The sequence below is a fragment of the Salminus brasiliensis genome, chromosome 15 (genome assembly GCF_030463535.1).
Source record: "Salminus brasiliensis chromosome 15, fSalBra1.hap2, whole genome shotgun sequence".
Taxonomy (NCBI): Eukaryota; Metazoa; Chordata; class Actinopteri; order Characiformes; family Bryconidae; genus Salminus; species Salminus brasiliensis.
This window is the reverse complement of record NC_132892.1, coordinates 19,725,446-19,748,703: the sequence shown is the minus strand read 5'-3', so window position 1 is coordinate 19,748,703 and position 23,258 is coordinate 19,725,446. Positions and strand designations below refer to the sequence as shown.

The following is a 23,258-nucleotide window of genomic DNA, read 5'->3' as shown; positions in this document are numbered from 1 at the left end:
TCCTTGGATTTACTCAAGAACTGAGAGGCTTTTCTAATGATTGATGCTCGTGGTGGGTGGTGCGGGTAGTGGTGAGGGGGTGAAATAGAATGGATTAGCCATGATGACCAAGACATGGGCCAAGAACACTGCTCAAGGCTCCTTTACACTCCATCCAGTGTCATTTTATGGAGACTGGGATGGGTAGGTGTAAGGAAACCTTCTGTGGCTGCATTCCTGAGCTGGGGGAGAACTTGGACATTTGTTTTGAAATGGAAGAGTGGTCAGTTGTTGACGGATGCCACTGTTCCATTCACTCTTTAGATAAAGCACATCAGATAAGCCACTTTCCATTTCCAACAGTCTCAAGATAAAACTTTTTTTTTTAGGATTTAGATGAACAGTTATGGGACGTATTTGATGTGTGTGTGGTCTTACATGATGTTATGAAATGTACAGTACTTTCTCTACATACAGCATCTGAGTAAAGTAACAGAGATCACTCAAAATATCACTCAAAGTATCTGGCCAGTTTACATGAGAGAATGGATATGGCAACACCACCCATCTTGCAACCCAACAGAGTTCCTGCTCACATTAAACCAAGGTCTTAATCTGTGTAATCTGTTAATCAGAATAGGAGTTACGTTTGATTGTTTTGTAGAAGTTAACCATTGTAACGTGTTAAACTGTAGATGCCATCCTCTGTGTGTTCACAGATGGCCAGAAGAGGAAGAAGTCACTGCGGAGGAAGCTGGACTCCTTAGCCAAAGAGAAGAACAAAGACAAGGGTAAGGCTCTTTTTCTTTTTTTTTTATGCAGGTCCAGTCAAAATATCTCCTCCAGGTTAGTAAAGTGTTAGTGTTTGCCACTAGTTTCTTTTCCATACTGATAGGCCATTAGGAGACTGGGAAAACTCTGACGACAGTCTTCCACCGAAGTGCATCAGTTAGTTTTCCCCTCTAGTGATTCAGATCATTTTTCCAGTCCAGCAAGCTTCACAAGACGCAGAGCTGCATCCACCGTGTCAAACCCCAGGTGTAATATCTGGCCTGCTGGAGGAAAAAAAAAAGGGGTAGGGGTGGAGATGCATTTACTACCGAGATATATTTAGAAAAGTATAAAGCTCTCCTTGTAAGGGGACGTGGCCGAGAGCTGGCTGGCCTCAGACGGCATATTTGGCACGGCGTCTCAGTTTTGAGGGAAAAGAACTAAAACGGCAGGAAGGCCACTGTGTCCCACGGCTCGCCCGTCGCGTTGTCTGGCTGCCTTTGAGTTTACAAGGAGAGAACACGTAAAGAGATTTCAGCTGTAGCCTAACCTCTTTTTTAGGCTACCGTGAAAAGGACAACAGTCTCAGTGGGGGGAAAGGGAAAGCATCAGTTTAAAATGTGATGTGTTTCCACGTTTTTCTGAAGATGTGCATGTGCCAATATGTTGTACATGCCAAGTTGTGGTCAAAGAGTGAAGTTGCAGTACGTTTACTAATTGGGAGGAAAAGGCCATATATAGTGCCATGCAAAATGTGCTCAACATTTCTGTTACTGTAAATAGCTAAGCCAGTTAAAGTTCAAGTTGATTTCCATCTTTTGCTGTTTTACAATAGCAGGTTTGGGCATCCTGCATGGTCTGTGCTTAGTAACGCACCTCTTTGGCCAGTATTACAGCTTGTAAACATTTATCGTAGCCAGCTGTGAGTCTTTCAGTTCTTGTTTGAGGGATTTTCACCAATACTTTCTTGCAAAAGGCTTCTAGTTATGTGAGATTCTTGGACAGTCTTGTTGCTCTGCTCCTGCAAGGGCTATTCACACAGATGTTTAAGGATGTTTAGATCAGGGGACTGTGAGGGCCATGCCAAAACCATGCCATTGTGGATTTTGTGGTGTGTTTAGGATCACGCCTACGTTTTTACAGATGGCGTAATGTTTGCTTCCAGAATTTCCTGGTATTTGATTGAAACTAGCCCTAATAAGCTGATTAGGATCTTTAAGCTAAGACTTAGAGAAAAGGTTATCTGCAAGCTCAAATCTCAGATGTCACTCATTTCTTTTCATTCTGAAATTGTACAAAGCAAAGTGTTTCGAAGAGTGTTTATCAATGACATGCCTTTTAGAGGTCAGTTCATCTTCTACTCAGTTAACTATTTACAGTAACAGAATATCTGACTGCATTCCAGTGTACATAGATTAGACATACAGTAAAATAAACGCCTGCATTAACAGAATACATGCATCCTATAAGCATAGTAGGGGTATAATGATGCAGCTATTTTCAGTTCTGATACTGCGTTCATTTCTGAAATCAAGATTTGATTTTTGATATTTTGTATATTATCTTAAGTAGACTTGGATCTATGATGTCTGACGTTATTAGACACATTTTCCTGCTGTATTGAAACCTGCACTACTGTCTTTTTTTTTTTTGGCTGGCCTACAGCAGCTTCATTCCAGAAGAGGAGTCAGAAGTACAGGTTTAATTACGTTATTGAAAACAAATCACTGACAGCCGTTTAGTGTCACTTTAAGCCACTTACTCTGGCGGTGAATCTTCATCCAGTCCAAGTTAAAGAGCGTTAAGGAGAGAAATAACACTATTGTTGCCAAGGAAACAACTCATACATACAGAGTTGAGCCACACGGTTTGATGTTACGTGCGTCAGCACTGCAAATCTACTGACATTTCTTTCATATACATATGTTTACTTTTACTGTTGTAGGACATACTGTAGCAATCTCTTGACTCGCTCAAGAGGTTCCTTTAATTGCACATGGCTGTACAAGGGAACAATAAAAACCCACAGCTCCTTTTGAAATGGTTTGTATTAGAGAGTTGCACCCCCACTGCATAGTCACATATACACTTTCTCTCATTCTCACAGCATGTCTGTTTTGTCTCAGACACTGGTTGGTCAGGGTTGCCGACAGAGGACTGCATATGGCCTTTGATCTAACCCGACTGACGCTATGCCATTTTTAATGGCCAGCTGTCCATACTAGCACCGCACGAAACCTCCACATCCCCTATATGCACAGCACATTTAATTCAATACCTTGTGACCAGCAAAATACCGCCTTCTGTAGAGGCTGTTACCGAACTACCCTCAGTCTTGTCCTTAGTGGATAGAATATCTGTTAGCATAAAGTAAAAAGGAATCATGCAACAGAAAATCCCCAGAATTAAACTGTGGGATGCTTGGGTTGGTCACCAGTCATGGTGGTCAGTATGAAGATGTCATTGTTGCCATGATAAACAATTACAAACAGAATTAGTCTGATTAGTCCTGCTTAATTGGATTTGCTGCAGTATAAGAAATGTTTAATAAAATTCATTGTATTAATAGTTTTGATTAATAGCTACATTTTATTTTACTAATACTAAAGGTAAATGTAGCCCCAACCTCTGCCTTTTAGAAATCCTCATGCATGGGCATTAGCAAATACGTGCATGAATATTAATAGATATCAATAAAAGGACGCCAGGGTCGCCTTGTCTGGGAGCTATTCCTGCTTTGCTCCTAATGATTCTGGGTAGACTCCAGACCCAACATCTCCCAGACCAGGAAGAAGACTGGTTTATCCTTAATTAAAAGTCTTTAAGTTTAAATATTACTTTTGTTACAGAGCAATGCTCTTTCAGTCATCACATTATCATAAAGCCCAAGACTCATTGATTAGCCAACTGGAGTGGCTGTATGTCCTCTTTCAGATTTAAGTTATCAACATGCTTTTGTTATCACTGGTAATAACCACAGCTTCTACTATTACGACTAAGCCATTGCACATATGCCAGGTCGGTGTCCTGACTAGAACTTTCTCTTGCTCTCTCTCAGAGAACGCACCGCAGGCCTTCGCCATCTCCCTGTCGCAGGTGATCGCCAACGACCGGACGCACAGGCAGCGTCAGGAGGGTCAGCGGCTGGACCCCGTGTCCCGGGAGGAGCACAAGGACTCCAGTGATCTTGTCTCCTCCATCCTGCAGTTTGCCACCAAGAGGGCCACCAAGGAGCTCTCCAGCAGCAACTCTTCTCTCAGCTCCACTTCAGAGACAGCTAATGAGTCCACCTCACCCAACACGCCAGAAGCAGCACCCCGTGCACGCAGAAGGGTAAGGGGATGGTGTTTGAATAGTCTTATCTAAATCCATAAATGCCAACCACAAAAGACAGTAATTCCTATATTCACAATCTCCAAAATGTATACATTTCAGTATAGAACATTTCAACAATTAACATTATTAGCAATTAACCCATTTTGTAATGACCTATACCATTACACATCCACTCCCCCCGGTACCATTACCTATACCATTTCTTATTAGCAATTGATTGATCAGCAGTTGATTGTCATATTTATTAATCTGTTAATTCATCGTATATTAATCTAGGCATCACTCTAACAAAGTCAGAAATATATTTTACTGTATTTGACAGTGAAACATCTGTTGAATAAATATAACATTCAAAGCAGGCTACAAAATCGCTACAAGAGACTACAAAATCATTTCACATAAATCAGTTAGCCTCACACTCTCACCCGATTACTTTTTAGGCCAGTAAGTTTAGTTAAAATAGAAAATTCAAAACATGTCTGACTGGCAGAAGTACTGATGTAAACTGGCAGATTCTGGGGGTATTAAAGTAGATACTGCACCTTGTATCTTATATAGCTGTAAATCCACTTTATAGCAAACCACGTCCGTCAGCGTCAGAAAACACAAACAAGTCTGTTAGAGATTATGTGAATGTTGCATGAGATTACTTGGAGGCAGGTGTGATTTAGGGTGTGTTTATACTTCTATAGTTCAGGCCCTTTGGTTTTGACCAAAGCAGAAAATTGTGCATCATTACCTTTTAGTTCTGGTTCATTTAACATTCATACTGACATATTTAACTCAGAATTAAGACTTTTTGGGGAGCAGATTTGATGGTGTACATTTCGCAATAATATCTGACTATCTACAAAAAAAACCATTGTGAACTAAGCTGAACTCTGCTCTAACTGGGCTTATGGGTTTTATGTCTTGTTTTAGCTGTCTTGTGATAAAGAATTCTGCTGGTTTTGAGTTAAATCACTGGCAGCACATGCCCTCAGATTGATCACGGCTTTTATAAAACATCTAAAACATGACAAATTAATACATAATATACAATATATATTGTACATACTAACCTAACTGTGGTGATATATACTTTTTATTTTTAACAGATTATTTTTATTCAAGACACACAGTACATAGAACATAAAAATCCTACAATTTGACAGAGATCCTTATCCAATGACATGTATATTATATTTTAATATATATTATTGTTTAAAAGGGCAAAAGAAGGTGACTGTAGCTGTGATCCTGTTTTTCTCATTCTCATTGCATAAGTTAAATCTCCATCAGTCATATTACGAGGGAGTATACTCAGTATAAAAAGTGCCTATAATGAGCTTGTGTTTAGTCTAGTTTGGTCATACTTGAAACAAATCATACCAGAAGTTGTTTGAAAGCAGACCAATACCAACCTGTTTAGCTTGTTTGGTGTGCACCAGGGTTTGAAAATGCAGTCTTTTAAGTTTCCTTTAAACAAACTACAGTAACAGAACAATCACATCAGGTTTCTCCAACCAGGAACCAAACATGCCAAGTCTGAACACCTCACACATGCAGTCAGAATGATGCTCATTGCTATGTTAGTGTCATAGCTCCAGTGCACACCACAAATGTCACACACCATACATGTCTTGGTTGAACATCTGCACTGTATTTAAGGAAGAAAATTGTGTAAATTAGATTTAAGATCGAAAGCTTTATTCAGACTTCATCAGGTTTCTTTCTGGTCTCTTTCTGGTTACATCCCTCTGAATGTAATGGTCATAGAGGATGTCAGCTCACTGAGAGTGCACGCAAGACTCACTGCAAGCACTGTAAACACTGACTTCACTCTCTTGGGCAGGGTGGCATGTCGGTGGACTCCATCACCGACTTGGACGATAACCAGTCCCGTCTGCTGGAGGCCCTGCAGCTGTCCCTGCCAGCCGAGACACCCAGCAAGAAGGAGAAGCACCGGGACAAGAGGCTGAGTCTGAACCCCATCTACAGGCAGGTGCCTCGCGTGGTGGACAGCTGCTGCCAGCACCTTGAGAAGTACGGTATGTTTGGTAGAAACCCTGCCGTTACGCATGAAGTGAAAGGCAATAAAAACGGGCAAATAAAGATCTCAACCTGTGAGTAATGTGGGGGATCTAAATCAGGTTCAGATGCTTGAACTGTGCTTCCTTTTGCTTAGGTCTGCAAACGGTAGGAATCTTCAGAGTGGGCAGCTCGAAGAAAAGAGTGAGGCAGGTACGAGTGTGAATACACTTCCTACTATACACCACACGATGCATCATGAGGTGTGATCTGTGAACCATCACACAGTGTTTCTTCTGCATTTTTATTCAGGTGCAGCTCATTGAAGTGGTAAAGGAAGGCTTTGAGAAAGGGGTCGTAGGGATTTCTATGCGAATTTGCTTGGAACGTTCTTAATGATAATCAGGATTAGCTCAACATCATTTGAAGTAATCGACTTCAAACGACATTTTGTCTTCTCAAGTGCTCTTGCCATTGGAGCAATTAATCTTCCACTTCAAGGTGTGTCTGGGCGTTTACAAGTCTTGGTTTTTTAGATCTTCACTACAGTGCTTTGCCTTAATTGGCTTGGGGGCTCCTACTGTTTATATATATATATATATATATATATATATATACAGTTGCAAGAGTAAAAGTGTTAAAGTAAGTGAGCCCTCTAGAAACACTGGGATGTCATTGATTACTTATAACGTGGTCATAATTCTAAAGGAACAATCTTTTCAAACCTAAATCACAAAACCAGTTCACTAAAACAAACACACAGGTCATGTATTTTATTGAACACCTTCACTAAACTTCAACAGTGCAGGATAGAAAAAATAAGTAAATCCTTGAATTTAATTAGCTTTTGCAGTCTTAGTCTTAGTATTAGCCTTTGTTTTCACGTTGGTATTTGCACTAAAGTAATTAAAAGGCCCAAATTCTTTAATGCAATGTTCAGTTCTATGTTCAATGTTCAGTCAACATTGTTATTTTCAGAAAGTTGTTATTTAGACGGCCATTCTAAAGAGCTCTAATTATTTTCTCAGATGAAGTTCTCAAAAGGCCGTGTTCACAACTGCCATATCATGCAAAATAAAATGCTTATTTTAAGTGCTTATAAATCTGCGTAGTTAAGTCCCTCCAACTTCAGACTGACAGGCTGCAACCAAAGCCCTAGTTTTGATTGTTGACAGTGATTTTTACCCATAATAAATGCATAAAATACATATTTTATATATAATTTAAGTCATAAATATGTATACAAAATTATCTTTGTGGAAATACACATTTCAAAAATAAAATCAGTACAACGTAACATAAAATTTTCCCACTGTATGTAAACACATTGAAAAGTGCAGAAATCACACGACTGCTTTGCCTGAAAACAGGTTTTCATGCGAGAGGGAGTGCATGAATGAGAGGTGAGAGAACCACGGCATCTATTTTATTCTGAGAAAACAACCCTGTGACGGCTTTCCTCTTCCCTCTCTCATTCTGCAATTCCGCAACACAACAATGGCCGATTTTATCTTTCATTCACAACGCTGCCAGCTTGTCTCGTCAGTGAATGGCACCGTTTATGTCAACAAGTTGGTTTCCCAATGAAGGGCTGCGTTTCAGCAGTTCACACTGGCCTAAGCAAATGTGTCCCTTTGCTTCAGAAAGCTACAGTCGTCCTCTGCTTGACGCACGTTCAGTACTGTGGAAAAACACCAGCTTGGTGCAAACAGCAGGTTTATTCCACGCTAAGTAAACAAGTATCACCCAGTCCTGCCCAGCGTGCATCAGAATCAGATTGCAAAGGAGGAGCACTGTGAGGAGAACCTGTTGGATGATGTTGGTCGGAGTGGTCGGAGAGACGCCTCTGAAATATTGCACAGTATGCTGTTTTTTTGCGTAGAGCTGCTGTAAGAACAAGAAACAAAGTTACTATGAAAGCAAAATGTGATACACACAAGCATCACGGCACACAGTCCTCATCCGGTCCTGCTCGTAATAAAGATATTAAAAACAGGAAAAATAAAAAATGCTCTTTAAACAAAACAAAAGGTAACAGTAGATATAACCATTTCTCTCCGCAATAGGAGAGTTTTACTGTAAAAGCTTGGTCAGTTTAGAACAAATGCAGGTAAACGTAAATACAGTAAAAAGGAACAGGAGTTTGGTTCCAGATTTTCTTCTGGATGCTTCCAGACACCAGTGGATGTGTATGTGCTCAAATCCATCACCAGCTCGCCTGATTTAACATCTTTAAGCACTTAAGGATTTACCAAACCAGGTGTTACCAGGATAAGAAACTACAATTAATACTAGACTCCCATGAGGAGAACTTTGGGGATGTTTTAATGAACACAATGATGGAAAACCATGTCTTATTGTAATTTTATTGGTGGGCACAGTACTGTACATATACATACATACATACATACATACATATATATATATATATATATATATATACACAAATAGATATGCTAATATACACATCACTTTTTAACATCGTTTGTTCTTTAAATTGTCTCAAAATGTCATCATGAATTGACCAATAGAAGTGCTTCAAAATAACCTGGAATGAAGTCTTTCTACATTGACTTCCATTGAAAGATTCCATTTTCATTCTCCTGTCAAGTTTCCATTTAGGAGATACAATCAGATCCTCACAGCAATTCTTCGATATCTAGTAGAAAGCCTTCCCTGAACAGTAGAGACAGTTACTTCAACTAAAGTAGGATAAAATGTATTTATTCATTTATATTAATACCCTTGATTTTGGAAGAAACTGTGAATGAGCACGTGTCCCAATACTTTTGTCCATATAGCGTATGCCAAAAGAAGTGCTGTGGTAATAGAAGGCTGGATGGGTTTTATTACATTTTGACCCTTTTTGCTGTATTAAGTCACTATGATATGTTCAAGAAGAAGGTTCTGGTCAGTTTACTGAGCAGTAAACAATAGAGACGGTTCTGCTTCTTAAGCTGTTTCAAGGTGTCCCCTGTCGAGGACTCCAGTGGACGTAGCAAAACCACACACATTCTTAGATTATCAAAGCATGAATTCAAGCCTCTAGTGAGCTTCTCAACTCTTAAAGTGGAATTCCAAGCATTTCAGACGTTCGGTCACAGTCTAGTTGTAACCACTTTGCTTCCTTAAACGTAAAATTTGTATTTATTTATTTTTAAAAGCTTGATTTTACTTATTAATCCTGTTAACTGTAAGTGCAAAGGGGGTGTGGTCAAGAAACACTGGCATTCAAAGACTGCTATAGTGAGAGAGTGGAATCAACCACAGATGAGGGAGGGGAAAAAGTACATGAAGGGAAAGTCATTACTGTGTGTGTGTGTGTGTGTGTGTGTGTGTGTGTGTGTGTCTGGTGTGTTTAAGGATCTGAAAATGCATTTTCCCTCTTCTGCGGTGGCACTGATGTATATTTATTTGTGGGCTTGCACATGTGCAGGCTACATGCTTGAAGTCAAGTTCAGTGTTTACATGTTTCCATCTGAGCGTAATTGGATTAATATGCGTGTGTCTTTGCCGCAGCTGCGCGAGGAGTTTGACAGGGGTGTGGACGTGCAGCTGGATGAGGAGCACAGCGTCCATGACGTGGCTGCATTGCTGAAGGAATTCCTGAGGGACATGCCCGACCCGCTCCTCACCAAGGAGCTCTACACTGCCTTCATCAACACCATGTGTGAGGAAACCGTACCAGTGTTCAGACTACACACACAAACACACACACACACACACACACACATCAAAAGCCTAAGCGCTCAGAAATAGAGATAGCTGCAGAGTAGAACTGGGTTTGGATTATTGGAAGTGTTTTAATCCTTGTGTTCAGCTGAATGTCTTTTCCTAGAGTGACCCCAACATTAGAAAAGTGAAACATCACATTTGTTCATACTTCCATGACAGCTGCAGACCACCATGGTAAATAGCTCGTCATATCGGGTCATCTGTACATAATATAACAATGTACAAGAAGGGTAAGGAAATGTTGAGATCAGATGTCAAACATAACTTAAATGCTAGGAAAGCCTCATACTTGTCTCAGACCGTAAAGGCTCTGAAACGATACCCAGAAAACATTCAGCCACTGGGCATTATAGGGTTAAGCTGCAGTAATGCCAAAACAGTATTAATTACAGCAACTGTCCGTTGTCTTCTCAGCTGATACACTATATTGCCAAAAGTATTCACTCACCCATCCAAATCATTGAATTCAGGTGTTCCAATCAATTCCATGGCCGCAGGTGTATAAAACCAAGCACCTAGGCATGTAGACTGCTTCTACAAACACTTGAAGCATGAAAGAATGAGTCGCTCTCAGGAGCTCAGTGAGTTCCAGCGTGGTACCGTGATAGGATGCCACCTGTGCAACAAGTCTATTCGTTAAACTGCTTTGCTATTAAATATTCCACAGTAAACTGTCAGTGGTATTCTAACTAGGTCAGCGAATGCTGAGGCGCATTGTGCACAGAGGTCGCCAACTTTTGCAGGGTAGAAAGGAGCATACCAGGAGATTCTGGCCAATTTCATGCTCGCAACTTTGTGGGAACAGTTTGGGGACGGCCCCTTCCTGTTCCAACATGACTGCGCACAAGTGCACAAAGCAAAGCGATATAATGTATATTTGGACAAAATCTCAGCTCATCTTTTAATATAACAAAGCTCAAATTTAGTGGTGGTCATTTAGCCATGCATGATTTCAACGTTTATTCAATGACTGAACTTCTAATAAAGATTATGAAGCATGTCAGTTAGGTCTCATAAAATTCTGTCAGTTTTGCTCTGATAGAAGGTTTAAGTGTCAGGCTGCGAGAGGCTTAAGGTAGGTTAGAGTAAAATGAGTAAAGGAACTTTGTGGTCAGTTTTACGTTGCTGAAAAGTGTCTTTTGTGATTGTCGACAGTGATGGAACCTGAAGACCAGCAGATTGCAACCCAGCTACTAGTGTACCTGTTGCCACCCTGTAACAGCGACACCCTCCACCGGCTGCTAGAGTTCCTGCACACCGTGGCTCAGCATGCCCACGATGGATATGACAAAGATGGACAGGAGGTATGATCTGATACCTTTCATAATGAATGTTTTCAAGTGCGTGATCTTCTGAAGGGTTTTAATTTTAGCAGCAAGCGTTGTGATCAGTTAGCATTGGTGACTTTACTTGAAAACCACAGTATTTGTAGTAAAGTTGGAAAAAATAAACTGTTGGTCATCCAACATGTGTACGGATCTCAGTTATGCTTGACCGGTCCCAATACTTTACCATTTTGAGGTCAGTTGCTAAGCGCTAGTAAGCAGCTTAGCGAGATCTGATGATCCAGCATTAACATCAAGATATGGCTTGTTTCGCACTTCATAGACTAACACAGATTAGTGTAGCTTACATTGTCCTACATATGGAAAAAGAATGTATTGAACTGACTGATTAAGGGCTTTTTTTGCAGTATGATCTCACTGCACATTAATGTAGACAGTAGACTAATTTAACAGGGGCGACTGTTCATTAACAGCTGATAGACTGCCCACAAAGTGCTCTGTCTAAGGAACTGTAGACATTCCTGTGAGGCCAGTGGGTCGATATTACAGTCTTCTCCGTTCAAATACTGATCATTAACCTTCATGAATCATTTTCAGACATTAGTGTAGAATCATTAAGCACCATCTGCTATCCACAGCTCATCTAGCCTTTGCAATACAAGTTCTTGCCACTGTCACCAATGTGTTAAAGTAAACTCACAGAGTGATCAGGCATTATAGGCGCACATATATATATATATATATATATATATATATATATATATATATATATATATATATATATATATATATATATACATACAGTTGTATAATCAGTGGTATGGTTTGAATATAGACTAAATGACAAACTGCCTAGTCATATCTGCTTGACTTTGTAAGTAATTCAGATGCGTTCACATTTGGGAATTTTCCTAGTAAACCTTTTTGATTGAACATATTAAAAATGTGAATTGTATCTTGGTGTCTATAAATATGTTGGCAAAACTAATTGACATATTTCATTGATTTAGAACCTTTTAAAACCACTCTCTGCTTTCATAGTTGTTGGTCTGCTGTGTATGTCTCAGTATAATTGATGCAGTGGCTGATAACAGACCCTTGGGCCCTGCAGTCCAGGTCTCAGCTTTTGTCCAGGTGACATGGGTTTAGCTTATGGCTGGACCAAGCGCAGTTCCAGATGAGTTTCTATTGTTTGATGTTTGGATGAATCGAGGCATTCATGTAATCTAACAAACATACAGTGATCAGCCGTAACATCAGCACCATCTGCCTGATATTAAGTTGGTCCCCCTTGTACCATCAAAACAGCTTTGACCCATCGAGGCATGGACTTCACAAGACCTCTGTAGGTGTCCGGTGGTCTCTGTCACCAAGATATTAGCAGCAGATCCTTCATGGATTGGACTTGTCCATCACATGCTGCTGCTGCTTGATCACACTGAGATCTGTGGAATTTGGAGGCCATCATTTTTTAACAGTGTGTGCGCTACAGTAGCTCTTCTGTGGGATCTGCCCTGTTGCAGGTTTACCAGTCATCCTTTCTTGGACTACTTTTGGTAAGTACTGACCACTGCATACCAAGAACACCCTACAAGACGTGCCTGATGTTTTGAAGATGTTCTGACTCTGTCATCTAGCCGTCACAATTTGGTCCTCGTCACTGAGTTTCTCAAATTCTTACCCTTGCTCATATTTCCTGCTTCTGACACATCACCTTCAAGAACTGACTGTTCACTTGCTGCCTAATATGTAGATCCTCACTTTTGACAGGTTCTGTTGCAACAAGGTCATTCACCTCACCTGTCCGTGGTTTTAATCGTTATGGCTGATCAGTGTAATTTATTTAAATCTTGACCTTAACCTGTAAAGAAATTTGGGCCTAATCGTGACTGAGGGCATCGTAGGTCGGGTTTGTCCTCATGGCACTCTTGTTCCCAAGACCACTGCACTGCACTGCACTGTGCTGGGCTTGGCCCAGTATACTTTCCCACACGTCTTTCTGGCCCTATCTGCCATCGGCCACAGGAAGCTGGCCTCATTTCACGCTCGGGAGGGAAAGAGAGATCAGCACTTTCATCACACTCGCGTTCCCGCTGCTACAGGGCAAGGGGGTGGGTGGGGGGGTGATGGGATATTTGGTGAAAGGAAGCTAAGCTAAGGCAGCAGCACAAGTTAGGGAGGTTCCTGGGAGTAAAGCAAAAGAAGATATTTTTGGTTGGGAATGTAGAGTTTACCAGCATTTACTAGACGTGTGCACATCAGAATTGTGAAACTTGCTGTGTGCATATACACAATGATCAACCACAACGTTGATTAACGTTACAATGGCAATGGAGTGAAATCTGTGTATTAGGCAGCAAGTGATCAGTCTGTTTCTCAAGGTGAGGTGTTGAAAGCAGGAAAAATGGTAACTCATAAGGATCTGAGTGACTTTGAAAAGGGCCACGTTGTGAGGGCTTGATTACTTGGTTAGAGCATCTCCAAAATGACAGGTCTTGTGGGGTGTTACCGGTATGCAGTGGTCAGTACCTACTAACAGCAGTCCAAGGAAGGACAACCAGTGAGCCAGTGTCATGGGTGCCTAAGGCTCATTAGTGCATGTGAGCAGCATAGACGAGGCACATAAAAGATCTGCTGCTAACAATGCCCTGATAGGTTAGAGCTGTTTTGGTGGACCTGATATTATAAGGCCATTGTTTTTTTAATGCTATGACTGAGCGAGGGTATGTGAAACCTATGTGAATAGGTCTTCAAAGAGGCCTGTTGAGTTAAATGGATGTCCATCCTGCAGCAGGGGGATGGGATGGCATGTAGTGTCCCATGCCCCATCATCCTTATTGGCTTTGATATGTAAAAGACTCTTAGCCAAAGCATACATCACAAGATTCAGAGGAGCAACAGGTTTAATATAATGTAACATGGCAAATTTGAGATTCTAGACTCATTTTATACACTATTCTACTACCAAATTGTTTTATTTTTTTGAATACACAAAACTCTTAATATAGCTGTTTTCATATGAATTTGTCTACAGGTGACTGGCAACAAAATGACATCAATAAACCTGGCCACAATCTTCGGGCCAAACTTGCTACACAAACAGAAGAGCTCTGATAAAGAGTTCAGTGTCCAAAGCTCCGCTCGCGCCGAGGAATCCACCGCCGTCATCGCTGTGGTTCAGCGAATGATCGCCACATTCGAGGATCTCTTTATGGTAAGGCAGAAAGTGGAGAACAAGATTGGTGGTAGTTTTGGCTGGTGCTTAACAGTTTCCGGGATTCTTTGGTAGACATCTCCATATCAAGCTCTAAAAAGGGAATTTAGGTCTATAGTTATTTTCATACAAACTTAAAGTGAAACTTTCTCCTGTTCCTCTAACTGTTCCTCTACTTGGCTATATCAGACCCAGATAGTCTAGAATTAAGTGTTAGATGCCCTCTTTCATATGATACTCTTCCCAGCCTTTTGTCCATCTGTCTTTCGAAATCCAGGTTGATGAGGCTGTTTTAGTCAAAGGCTCTGTCAGACAATAGAAACATCTTGCAGAAGGGCTACAGTGCTGTGTGTGTGTGTGTGTGTGTGTGTGTGTGTGTGTGTGTGTGTGTGTGTGTGTGTGTGAGGCAGAGCAGATCTGATTTGAGCCTGAACGGAGTGGCTTAGCAGGAGAGGCCCAGCAGGAACTGCCTGTGGAGAGAGGGAGGTTTTAGTTGGTGCCAGAAAGCTTTAGGGGTTAAATCCACACTACCTTGAGTTGAGTAGCACCGTTGTGGGCCCTATTAGGTGAAGTCTAGAGAACTGCACTTACTATAGAGGATAGAACATGTATAATGCATTCAGTAGAAGCAGTTGAAGCAAGAGCGAGTCTTTTCAGATGTTAACATTGTTGTGTGCATTTTTCTTGTTGCAGCTTATGTTATAAATTGGTTTGCAGAGACATTACATAGTCATGATCTTTGGATATTTAGTTAAACTGATGGTGTTATTTGCAGGTGTCTCCTGACCTGCAAAATGAGGTGCTAATGAGCTTGCTAGAGACTGATCCTGATGTGGTGGACTACCTGCTACGTCGAAAAGCATCACAGTGAGTGGCGCACCTTAAAAACAAAGTTGCAGACAGACACAGACGATGTTGCATCCACTGTAACCATACAGAGGGGTAATTCCAAATGCATGGCTATGTATTGCCCTCTGGTGGCCATCAGTTAATGTTACAACAGAAACAATATACCTCATCTAGGATACAATAACACTAATTTATATTAAACCTTTTAGCGTCCGAAATGTCTAATTAATGAAACCCTATTAAATAAAAAAATCTTCTATATGATTCCTTTTTTCTTCAGGAGTCCAGATTTGTTAAATTCAGAGACCAGCTTTTCTCTAAGTGAACGGAGATCATCCAGTGACTCAAACAAGGTGTCAAGTGGTGAGGTCTCTCCCTATGACAATAACTCCCCTGTGATGTCTGAGAGGAGGGGTGGAGATGGCGGCAGCAGTGGCACTGTTCCCGGAGGAGCCCTCGGCACTGAGCGGCTCTTCCGCGTTCCAGAACAGTACACCCTGGTGGGCCAAGTCACAGGCCGAACCAGGGATACTGTTTCAAACCCCTGGTCCCCAACAAAGGGTAAGACCACATAGACCACATTTGAATCACTTGAACTGTAAGAAGTCGATCTGGTCAGGAGTGAATCCAAGTATGGATTTATTTCTTTCAGATATTTCTGAGGAACATGCCAACATCTGGGGAGCGTGGCACTCAACACTGAAGCCGGGTTTGAAAGAACAAACCTATACAGGTAGATCCCACAACTGTAGCAAAAGCTTCTTGTAAATTAGACCTTATTTAATAAGTAGTAGGTGTTTTATGTAAGTGTGACAAACTGTAAGATGTAGAGCAGGTTATATACAAGTCATATCATTAGTTCAGGCACTAGATTACTAACCAAAGTCTGAATCTGATCTTGCATCTGGAAACTGCTGCTGTTATCTAAGGCTGCAACAAACTACTATTTTGATAGTAGTACAATAATCAATTATTATTATTATTATTTTAAAATAAATACATAGAATAGTCTGATTATGAATTGCGAAACCAGCAAGCTGATTGGCTCTTTGTTAAAGGCCGGGACTTTATCTGTAAACAGTTGGTCTCTTCATAGTTACGAGAACTCCCTTTCATGTTTGAACCCGTGACCGGTCTTCTCATTTCTCTCACATCTCTGAGGTTGACTAACTTGAAAATTTCTCCTTTTTACTCTCGGCCCATGTCCACATTAGACTCCCAGGCCTCACACTAATAGAACTCTGCGCTCCACTCACACACCTAAGTGAATTAAATTATCACTCCGTACCAGTTTTATCTACATGCTCAGTTCACATGAAGTTCACTGCTCAGTCTGGTCTCAGTCTCAGGTTTCCACTGCAGCTCTGCGCCCAGTTTGAGGGTATTACTACTGTAAAAAGTAACTGCAGCAGTAAAACTGTATTCCACTCTGTTTCTGTAAAATTTTCACTTCACTTCTGGTTCATGTCTGTCCTGAACTGATCCTAGTTACTGCTAGTTAAATGAGGTTTTACCTAATTTGGTTGTCGATTTTAGTCGACTAAATTGATTAGTCGCTGCACTCCTATCGTCGTTTTAGGAGGACCAAACATGTACCTCAGCAGGCCACCACGAGACCGAAACATTTGGTGTGTCAAAACAAACTGTTATGAAGCAAACATACACTGCTGAGGTTAGAAATAGCACACAGTCTGCAGATGACAGATTAGTAATAGTAGACAACTGAACAGATCCCAATCTAGGATGCGTGCATACTTGTGCTTAACCCTTCCATAAAGAGAAGACCATATCAGCTTAATCCTCGAGTGTTCACCATGACTCATATCAGTGGTAATTCACTAGAACAGAAAGGCCAGATTAAAGTTTAAAAATAAAAAGCTTATAGAGTCATGTCAGTAAGTGTCATGGACAGATGAAACCGAGATTAACCTACCTTGCAGTGATGGAATGAGGAAACTGAAGAAAATGCAACCAAAACTGCTAAAGCAGACCACCATCCGTGGAACATGGTCTGGGCATGTGTGGTTGTCGCCACCAGAATCCACCAGAATTTAATCACTTGCCTAAAAAATCTGATTCGAGCTGCCTGAACAAAGCCTCCGTCTATCTATTCTTATCATTTCTTTTCCACTTGTTTCTAGTCAGGGGACTTCGTTCACCAATATGTTCCTATACTGGTTTGAGTCCTTACTAAAAGTCTACGTCACAGCTCAGCTCTTAAAGCTTTAGGATTCCATTGTCCTTGTAAACTGAACAAATCCCAAATACACACACACACAAACACACTACCTGCGGCGCCACCATGCTGGTCCAAAAGCCTTAGTCATTCAAATCCAAATGAGCTCAAGTACAAAGCCAAAACCACAAAAACTGTTACTCATAGATAGCTCTGCATGCTATCCTGTTCTCCTGTTCCATCCTAAAATCATTCAACCTCATCATTAATACGTGTTAAGAGTGGAAGTTTGTTTGTTGTTACAGGTTCCTATGGCAACATGTCCGAGGGAAGCTCCCGCAGTTCACAGGAGGGCATCGACAGTCACCAAAGCGAACACAAGCAACTTGTGCGGACACAGCCCTCACTGGGTGCGACAGACTGTCGGCAGCATGCTGTGGCGACTCGTGTGGGCAGCAGCCCTCAGTCCGGTCAGCGACATCTCCGCCTGAATCTCAACCCTGACGGCCAGTCGGCGTCCAGCAGCTCAGAGGACCTTCCTGTTGGGAGCAGCCACAGCACGCCTAGTCCCACTGTTTTCCCTAAACCGGCCATTAGGAATGATGCACGCCCCCCTCCGCCTCCCTACGGAATCTTGAGGTCAGCCACTTTAACAGTTTCGTCCATTTCCCCCACGTCTCTCGCTCCTGTGGCCTCGGCTCAGCAGTGCCCCCAACAGACCGGAAAAGCTGTCGCTCAGAACTCCTCGTCCTCATCGGGGGGTGCTCTGACTCCCCTGAGCCCAGAGTGGCAGGACTGGCAAAGAGACAGGTGGCAAATCTGGCAGCTCCTGTCTTCGGACAATGCGGACACACTGCCCGAGACGTTGGTCTGAGAAGCACACCTGTGGATCCCAGAGGCACCTGGGTTTGACCAGAGCAGTGAGTTTTAATGCCTGTGGATGGCGCAGTTTGTGGCCAAGGACTGCATTAGCGGTCCTGGCAGTTGCATGACTTTGTCAGACTGTGAAAATAAAACAAATGCAGAGCCGGTCCCACATAGGAATATTCCAGACAGCAAACAAAAAAAACAAACAAAAAAAAAACAAACTACAAACCAACCGAGTCACACCGTCCAGTTAGACCCATTCCAGAAAAATGGAAAAATTAAACGCTTTATCATTTTCTGTTTGCTAACTTGGACAACCCATTCTGAAGTAACAAAAAGCCTCAGAATTATACATACAAGTGTATGCAAAATTAATGTCACCCTTGAAAATCATATTCTGTAGGTATTCTAAGTGGAAATAAATACAAATCCTCTACAGAGAACACACTTTTGCACATTTTTAATACAAAATGTGATGAATTTAACAAAACTAATGTTTTTTTTAGCAAATAAATAAAACTTGGGCTTTACTTCATTTTCTAATGAAGTTTCCTAGGTAGAGGATTTTGGCCAGTTATTTTTACTTAGAAAATCAACAAACTGTTTATTTGTACACGACTGCATACTTGGGGTGGGTGATATGGCAAAAAAAACAAAAAAACAATCCACTTAAAGACGCCTCACAATATGCAAGATTTCCTTTTTCTGAGGTTGACCAAGTTGGAACATCGGACTGGAACTGGGCCATTGGCATTGTGTTACATGCCACACATTTGTTGGATTGAGGAGTGCAGAGAAAAGAACAAAAACCGGTACCTCTAACAAGCACCCTCTCAAACCTTATGTTAAACTGTCCGAGACCAAGAGATACAGTCTATTCCTCCAATTGTTTAACTGCTGTGTAAGTCCGCATTTTCTTTCCTATTTTGTTATACATTCATGCACTGAAATAATACGGCATGAGGTAAAACTTAGCTTTACACTCTTAAACATAAAGGTGCTTCAGAGGGTTTACTTCATTGTTCCAATGGTGTGCAAGTGTGAAGAACCTTTACATTGGTGAAGTGAATGTTTCTAGACCCTTAAAAGGTTCTTCACATTTGCACATCTCTATTACTAACATGGTTCTGTAGGAATCCAGTAGTGATCTCTAATGACATTGCTCAAAATGTCACCTTTTGAAGCACCTTTAGTTTTAAGAGTCTACATTAAAGAATGATAATTATGGAAACCTTCAATCTCCTTTGTATATACACACACACACCATAAAATACTGCCGAAAAGCTGCTAAATCACATGTATACAAAATGACTCTAAAGCTTAATGTATATGAATTCTCCTCTTACCTCCATCGCTTCAACAATGATACAAGGACAGTGGGACGCTGTTTCATTAAGGACATGCCTTTGAGTGTCTGTAATATTTACAGTAGGGCTGCAAAGAGACTGCGAACACTTAGACCATACTTTTATGCCTTTAGCACTTAAAAAAAGAAAAAGGTACATGCACCCGGGCTGATTCGGTTCTTAGCTAAGTTGACTTCAGACGACTCTCCGCCTCTTTGGAATGAATTGTGCCTTTGATCTTATAGCCTTGCCTAAGAGCATTTAGAGGATTTAAGGATGCAGGACATGGGATTACAGTGTTTAACCAGCATTGATGGATTTTAATACGTTGGTTCTAGTGGCATCCTGTGGCTTACTAATTTAACTACTGGGAGCTTTTTTTTTTTTTTTGGACATGCTTTCGTACACACTCACTGCTTCGCTTTCAGGTTAAGAACAGAGTTTCAAAAGGTTACATAAGCAACTGATGAAATGTACAGTCACAACCACACGCTCCAGTGCATTATGTTCATCGTAATCATCAAACGTTTCTCAGACTCTCCACAGTGAATAGCATAGGAGGTCTGTTTCAGTATGCATTAAGAGCTCGTAACAAATCAGCTGAACCGGTGAGACACGCTGAACAGCACTGTAGCTGTTTTTTATAGCAGCTTTTCAAATGCACTGTCCCAAGGTCATCTCCTCAGATTTGTAGGAATGTCCTGATGCGATTCACCGGATCAGGATTGATCAGGATCAACTCTTAAAAAGAAAGATGCTACAAATGATTATTTGAGTGATACCATAGAAAGTTGAAAAGGTTGTAGAGGTTCTTCACACTTGTACATCTCTATTACAGTCATGGTTCTTTATGGAACCAAATGGTTTTCCTCCTTTTTATCGCTCAAAGAACCATTTTAAAACACTTATTTTAACCTTCATTTTTATTTATTTATTTATTTTCTAACGCTGCATCTTTTCATAGTGATGCCATAGAAGCCACTATCCACAACCTGCAGCAGTAGAGGCCTAAACATGAGCAGTGTGGAAAATGAAAAGTTTCAATGTCTGGAGCTGCCTTTTATCTAAACATATAAAATTGGTATATAAGATTTTATTTTTTTGGCCTGCTGACTGTGAGAGACGTACCACAGAGGCGATATCATCCTGCCGTGTTTAAAGGTGCCATGGAATGCATTTATTTAGCATGTCACTTCAGTTGGGGAAAAAATGTCCAAATGTACACATTTTACAAGCCTGTTTACCAGCTTGTTATTTAGCCTCAGAATAAGACACACTGGTTTTCTTTTTATGGTGGGCTCATCAAAAACTCTACTCTGATTAACTGGTTTACATCACTGCAGGGTCTCCCACAGAAGCTGCATAGCCTTTATTTTTAGCACCGTCACAACAAGTACTACCGGGCCTTACTGGATAGTGCCGATATCCTGTCCTGCAATGGGTGGTTAGCTAAAGCCAGTTGGTTTAGGTACTGTTAGCTATTAGCCTGGCACAGGTACCCGCTGCTTCCCCGGCTTTCGCTTTGTGCCACTTTCGTGCTTCCCTTCTGCAAAAACTGTAAGGGGAAAATGTACGGTGGTGATGCCTGATATGCATAGCAGCTCATGTTCCAAAAACTAGTCTAGTCTGTTGCTACTCAACACCATGTTCTCGGCTGCATTTCTGACGCAGCTTTAGGTGTTGAAAGGTGGTGGGCTGGGAACGGTAAATGGTCAAGAAAATTAAAGGACAGCTGAGGGGGTAGGAATAGTCCCGCCCTGTTTTGAGTTTTTTAAATGAGGAGGGAACAGTTTGTGAGGTTCACGCTGGGTCACTTCCATGTACCAAACTCTCATCGTTCAACTATATAAACACAAATTTCCATTCTATGGCACCTAAACTTCCACATCACCAAATTTTCCTGCATTTTAACCGGTAGCCAAATCACCAGGTCAGTCAATCAAACTGAATTATACTCCGGATTACAGAGAAATTGAAAGCCATTAACAAAAAAAAAGGACCAGAGTATCACATCATTCACATATTACAAATGAAAATACAAAGATAACAGAAGGGTGTTTCTCTCAGTTAAGACGGTCTAGAGACTGTTCAGTGTGATGCTTGCTAAAATGCTTTTGGAAAACCCAGCAGAGCAGGGGAATCAGTTTTTCATTGGGACAATCAAAAAAGGTAGATCAGGACATCCCTACAGATTTGTTTAGATGAAACCAGATTGCGATCTTGGGGATATTTTCTACTTTTTACACAAGTAGTCTAGTCTAGTCTAAATCTAACCTGACCAATTTTTGTTCAAGATTGTTTTTTTCCCCCATAATATTCTTGGAATTCTTGGAGGTCCAGCATTGGCTAATTAGGCAAAGCACCTATTACTGTATACTCAACAGCTGCAGTGTCGTTGGCTCTCAGTGGAGTAATTTTTATTTGCATTGAAGCTTTTTGCATACTGAACTGTTTAGGACCTCTGTCATCTTTAAACGCTACTAACATTCATTGTAAAAACAGTGGTCTCCAACGCTCTAGCGTCTAGAGAATTATTGTCCCTCAGACCTTGAATATAACCCTAATTTAGCTATTCAAGTACTGCCTTCAGAAGTTCTTGATTGGGCTGAATTAGGTGTTCGATTTGGGTTATAGCTGAAACCTGTGGGAAGGTAGCTCTTCAGGATAAGGCTTGAAGACCACTGTGCTAAACTGATTCTCAGCCAGGTAAACACCACGACCCCTCCAGGTGATCGTCTTTTATTCTGATGAAGGTATTAACATCTGGTTATATGATCAAATTAAGACCCTCACTATGGTGTACTTATTTGAGTTTTTGATTCATTTGGTGGAAAACAGTGGTTTACAGTTGCTCATTAAATATCTGTCTTGCTAAACATTGCTCAGTGGCTAAGAATTGGAATCGTTCAGGCTGGCTAGAACATCGACTCGTTTTTGAGATGTACTAACAGTGTTGCCATTATGGGAGAACATTTAAGAATTCTCTAAGCTTTTCCTGTGGTTTCTCCTTGGTCCTGGCTCCTGTGTCCTGTGCCAAATGTTCTCTCAGCAATATTACTTACAGAAGTTATTTGTTGTGTAATTATGTTAATGATTTTGTAAGCCCAAATATAAGGTATAAAAGATGTTATTACTTCAATATTAGTCAGTATTGTACTAAGGAACAGTTAATGCTTTTTTTGTATGGTCCGACATTTGCCGTGAAGTTTGCTTTGGTATTTTTATTATTATTTTTTTAAACATTGTGTTTTGTTCGTTTTAAGCAAGTGTCATTAAAAAAATTTAAAAAGCAAGTGGGAGCTGGTTTTTTTTTTGGGGGGGCTTTTAAATTTGCTTTTTGGTTTTTAGAAAAAAATGTTTAGTTAAATGAACATCAGAGCATTTTATGCCCCAACCAAAGTCACATTTTCTATTTCTACACCAAATCACATTGATACGATACTTGTATTGATAAGTATGCTTAACAATAATACAGTGCAGTACTAGATTTTACTGATCTAATTGGCCAGTCGTGTCAGATTGGTGCCAACCCCTTTTTAGTCCACTCTTCCCCTAACTTTGTGCTAAGTGTCTGAGCAGAATCCAAACATCCCACAGACCAGGTTCTCAAAATCCTTAAAACCATAATAACTGACTAGGGGCATTTAAAAGTATCGTAGCATTGTGCTTTGGGGCTTTAAATGCTCAGA

The 23,258-nt window shown here is 40.9% G+C and overlaps 1 protein-coding gene across 2 annotated transcripts in view; it reads left to right on the top strand.

The window, feature by feature from the left end:
• Nucleotides 1-22,862, top strand: part of LOC140535467 (rho GTPase-activating protein 6-like) — a 140,363-nt gene extending 117,501 nt beyond the window's left edge. For both annotated transcript variants that reach the window (XM_072656855.1, XM_072656856.1), the window contains exons 3-13: nucleotides 699-770; nucleotides 3,809-4,083; nucleotides 5,921-6,116; nucleotides 6,254-6,309; nucleotides 9,616-9,766; nucleotides 10,987-11,135; nucleotides 14,152-14,331; nucleotides 15,107-15,198; nucleotides 15,461-15,741; nucleotides 15,833-15,913; nucleotides 17,662-22,862. In XM_072656855.1, coding sequence (XP_072512956.1) covers nucleotides 699-770; nucleotides 3,809-4,083; nucleotides 5,921-6,116; nucleotides 6,254-6,309; nucleotides 9,616-9,766; nucleotides 10,987-11,135; nucleotides 14,152-14,331; nucleotides 15,107-15,198; nucleotides 15,461-15,741; nucleotides 15,833-15,913; nucleotides 17,662-18,230 — 2,102 coding nt within the window. In that variant the 3' untranslated portion in view covers nucleotides 18,231-22,862. The remainder of the gene's footprint in view (nucleotides 1-698; nucleotides 771-3,808; nucleotides 4,084-5,920; nucleotides 6,117-6,253; nucleotides 6,310-9,615; nucleotides 9,767-10,986; nucleotides 11,136-14,151; nucleotides 14,332-15,106; nucleotides 15,199-15,460; nucleotides 15,742-15,832; nucleotides 15,914-17,661) is intronic.
• The last annotated feature ends 396 nt before the right edge of the window (nucleotides 22,863-23,258 follow it).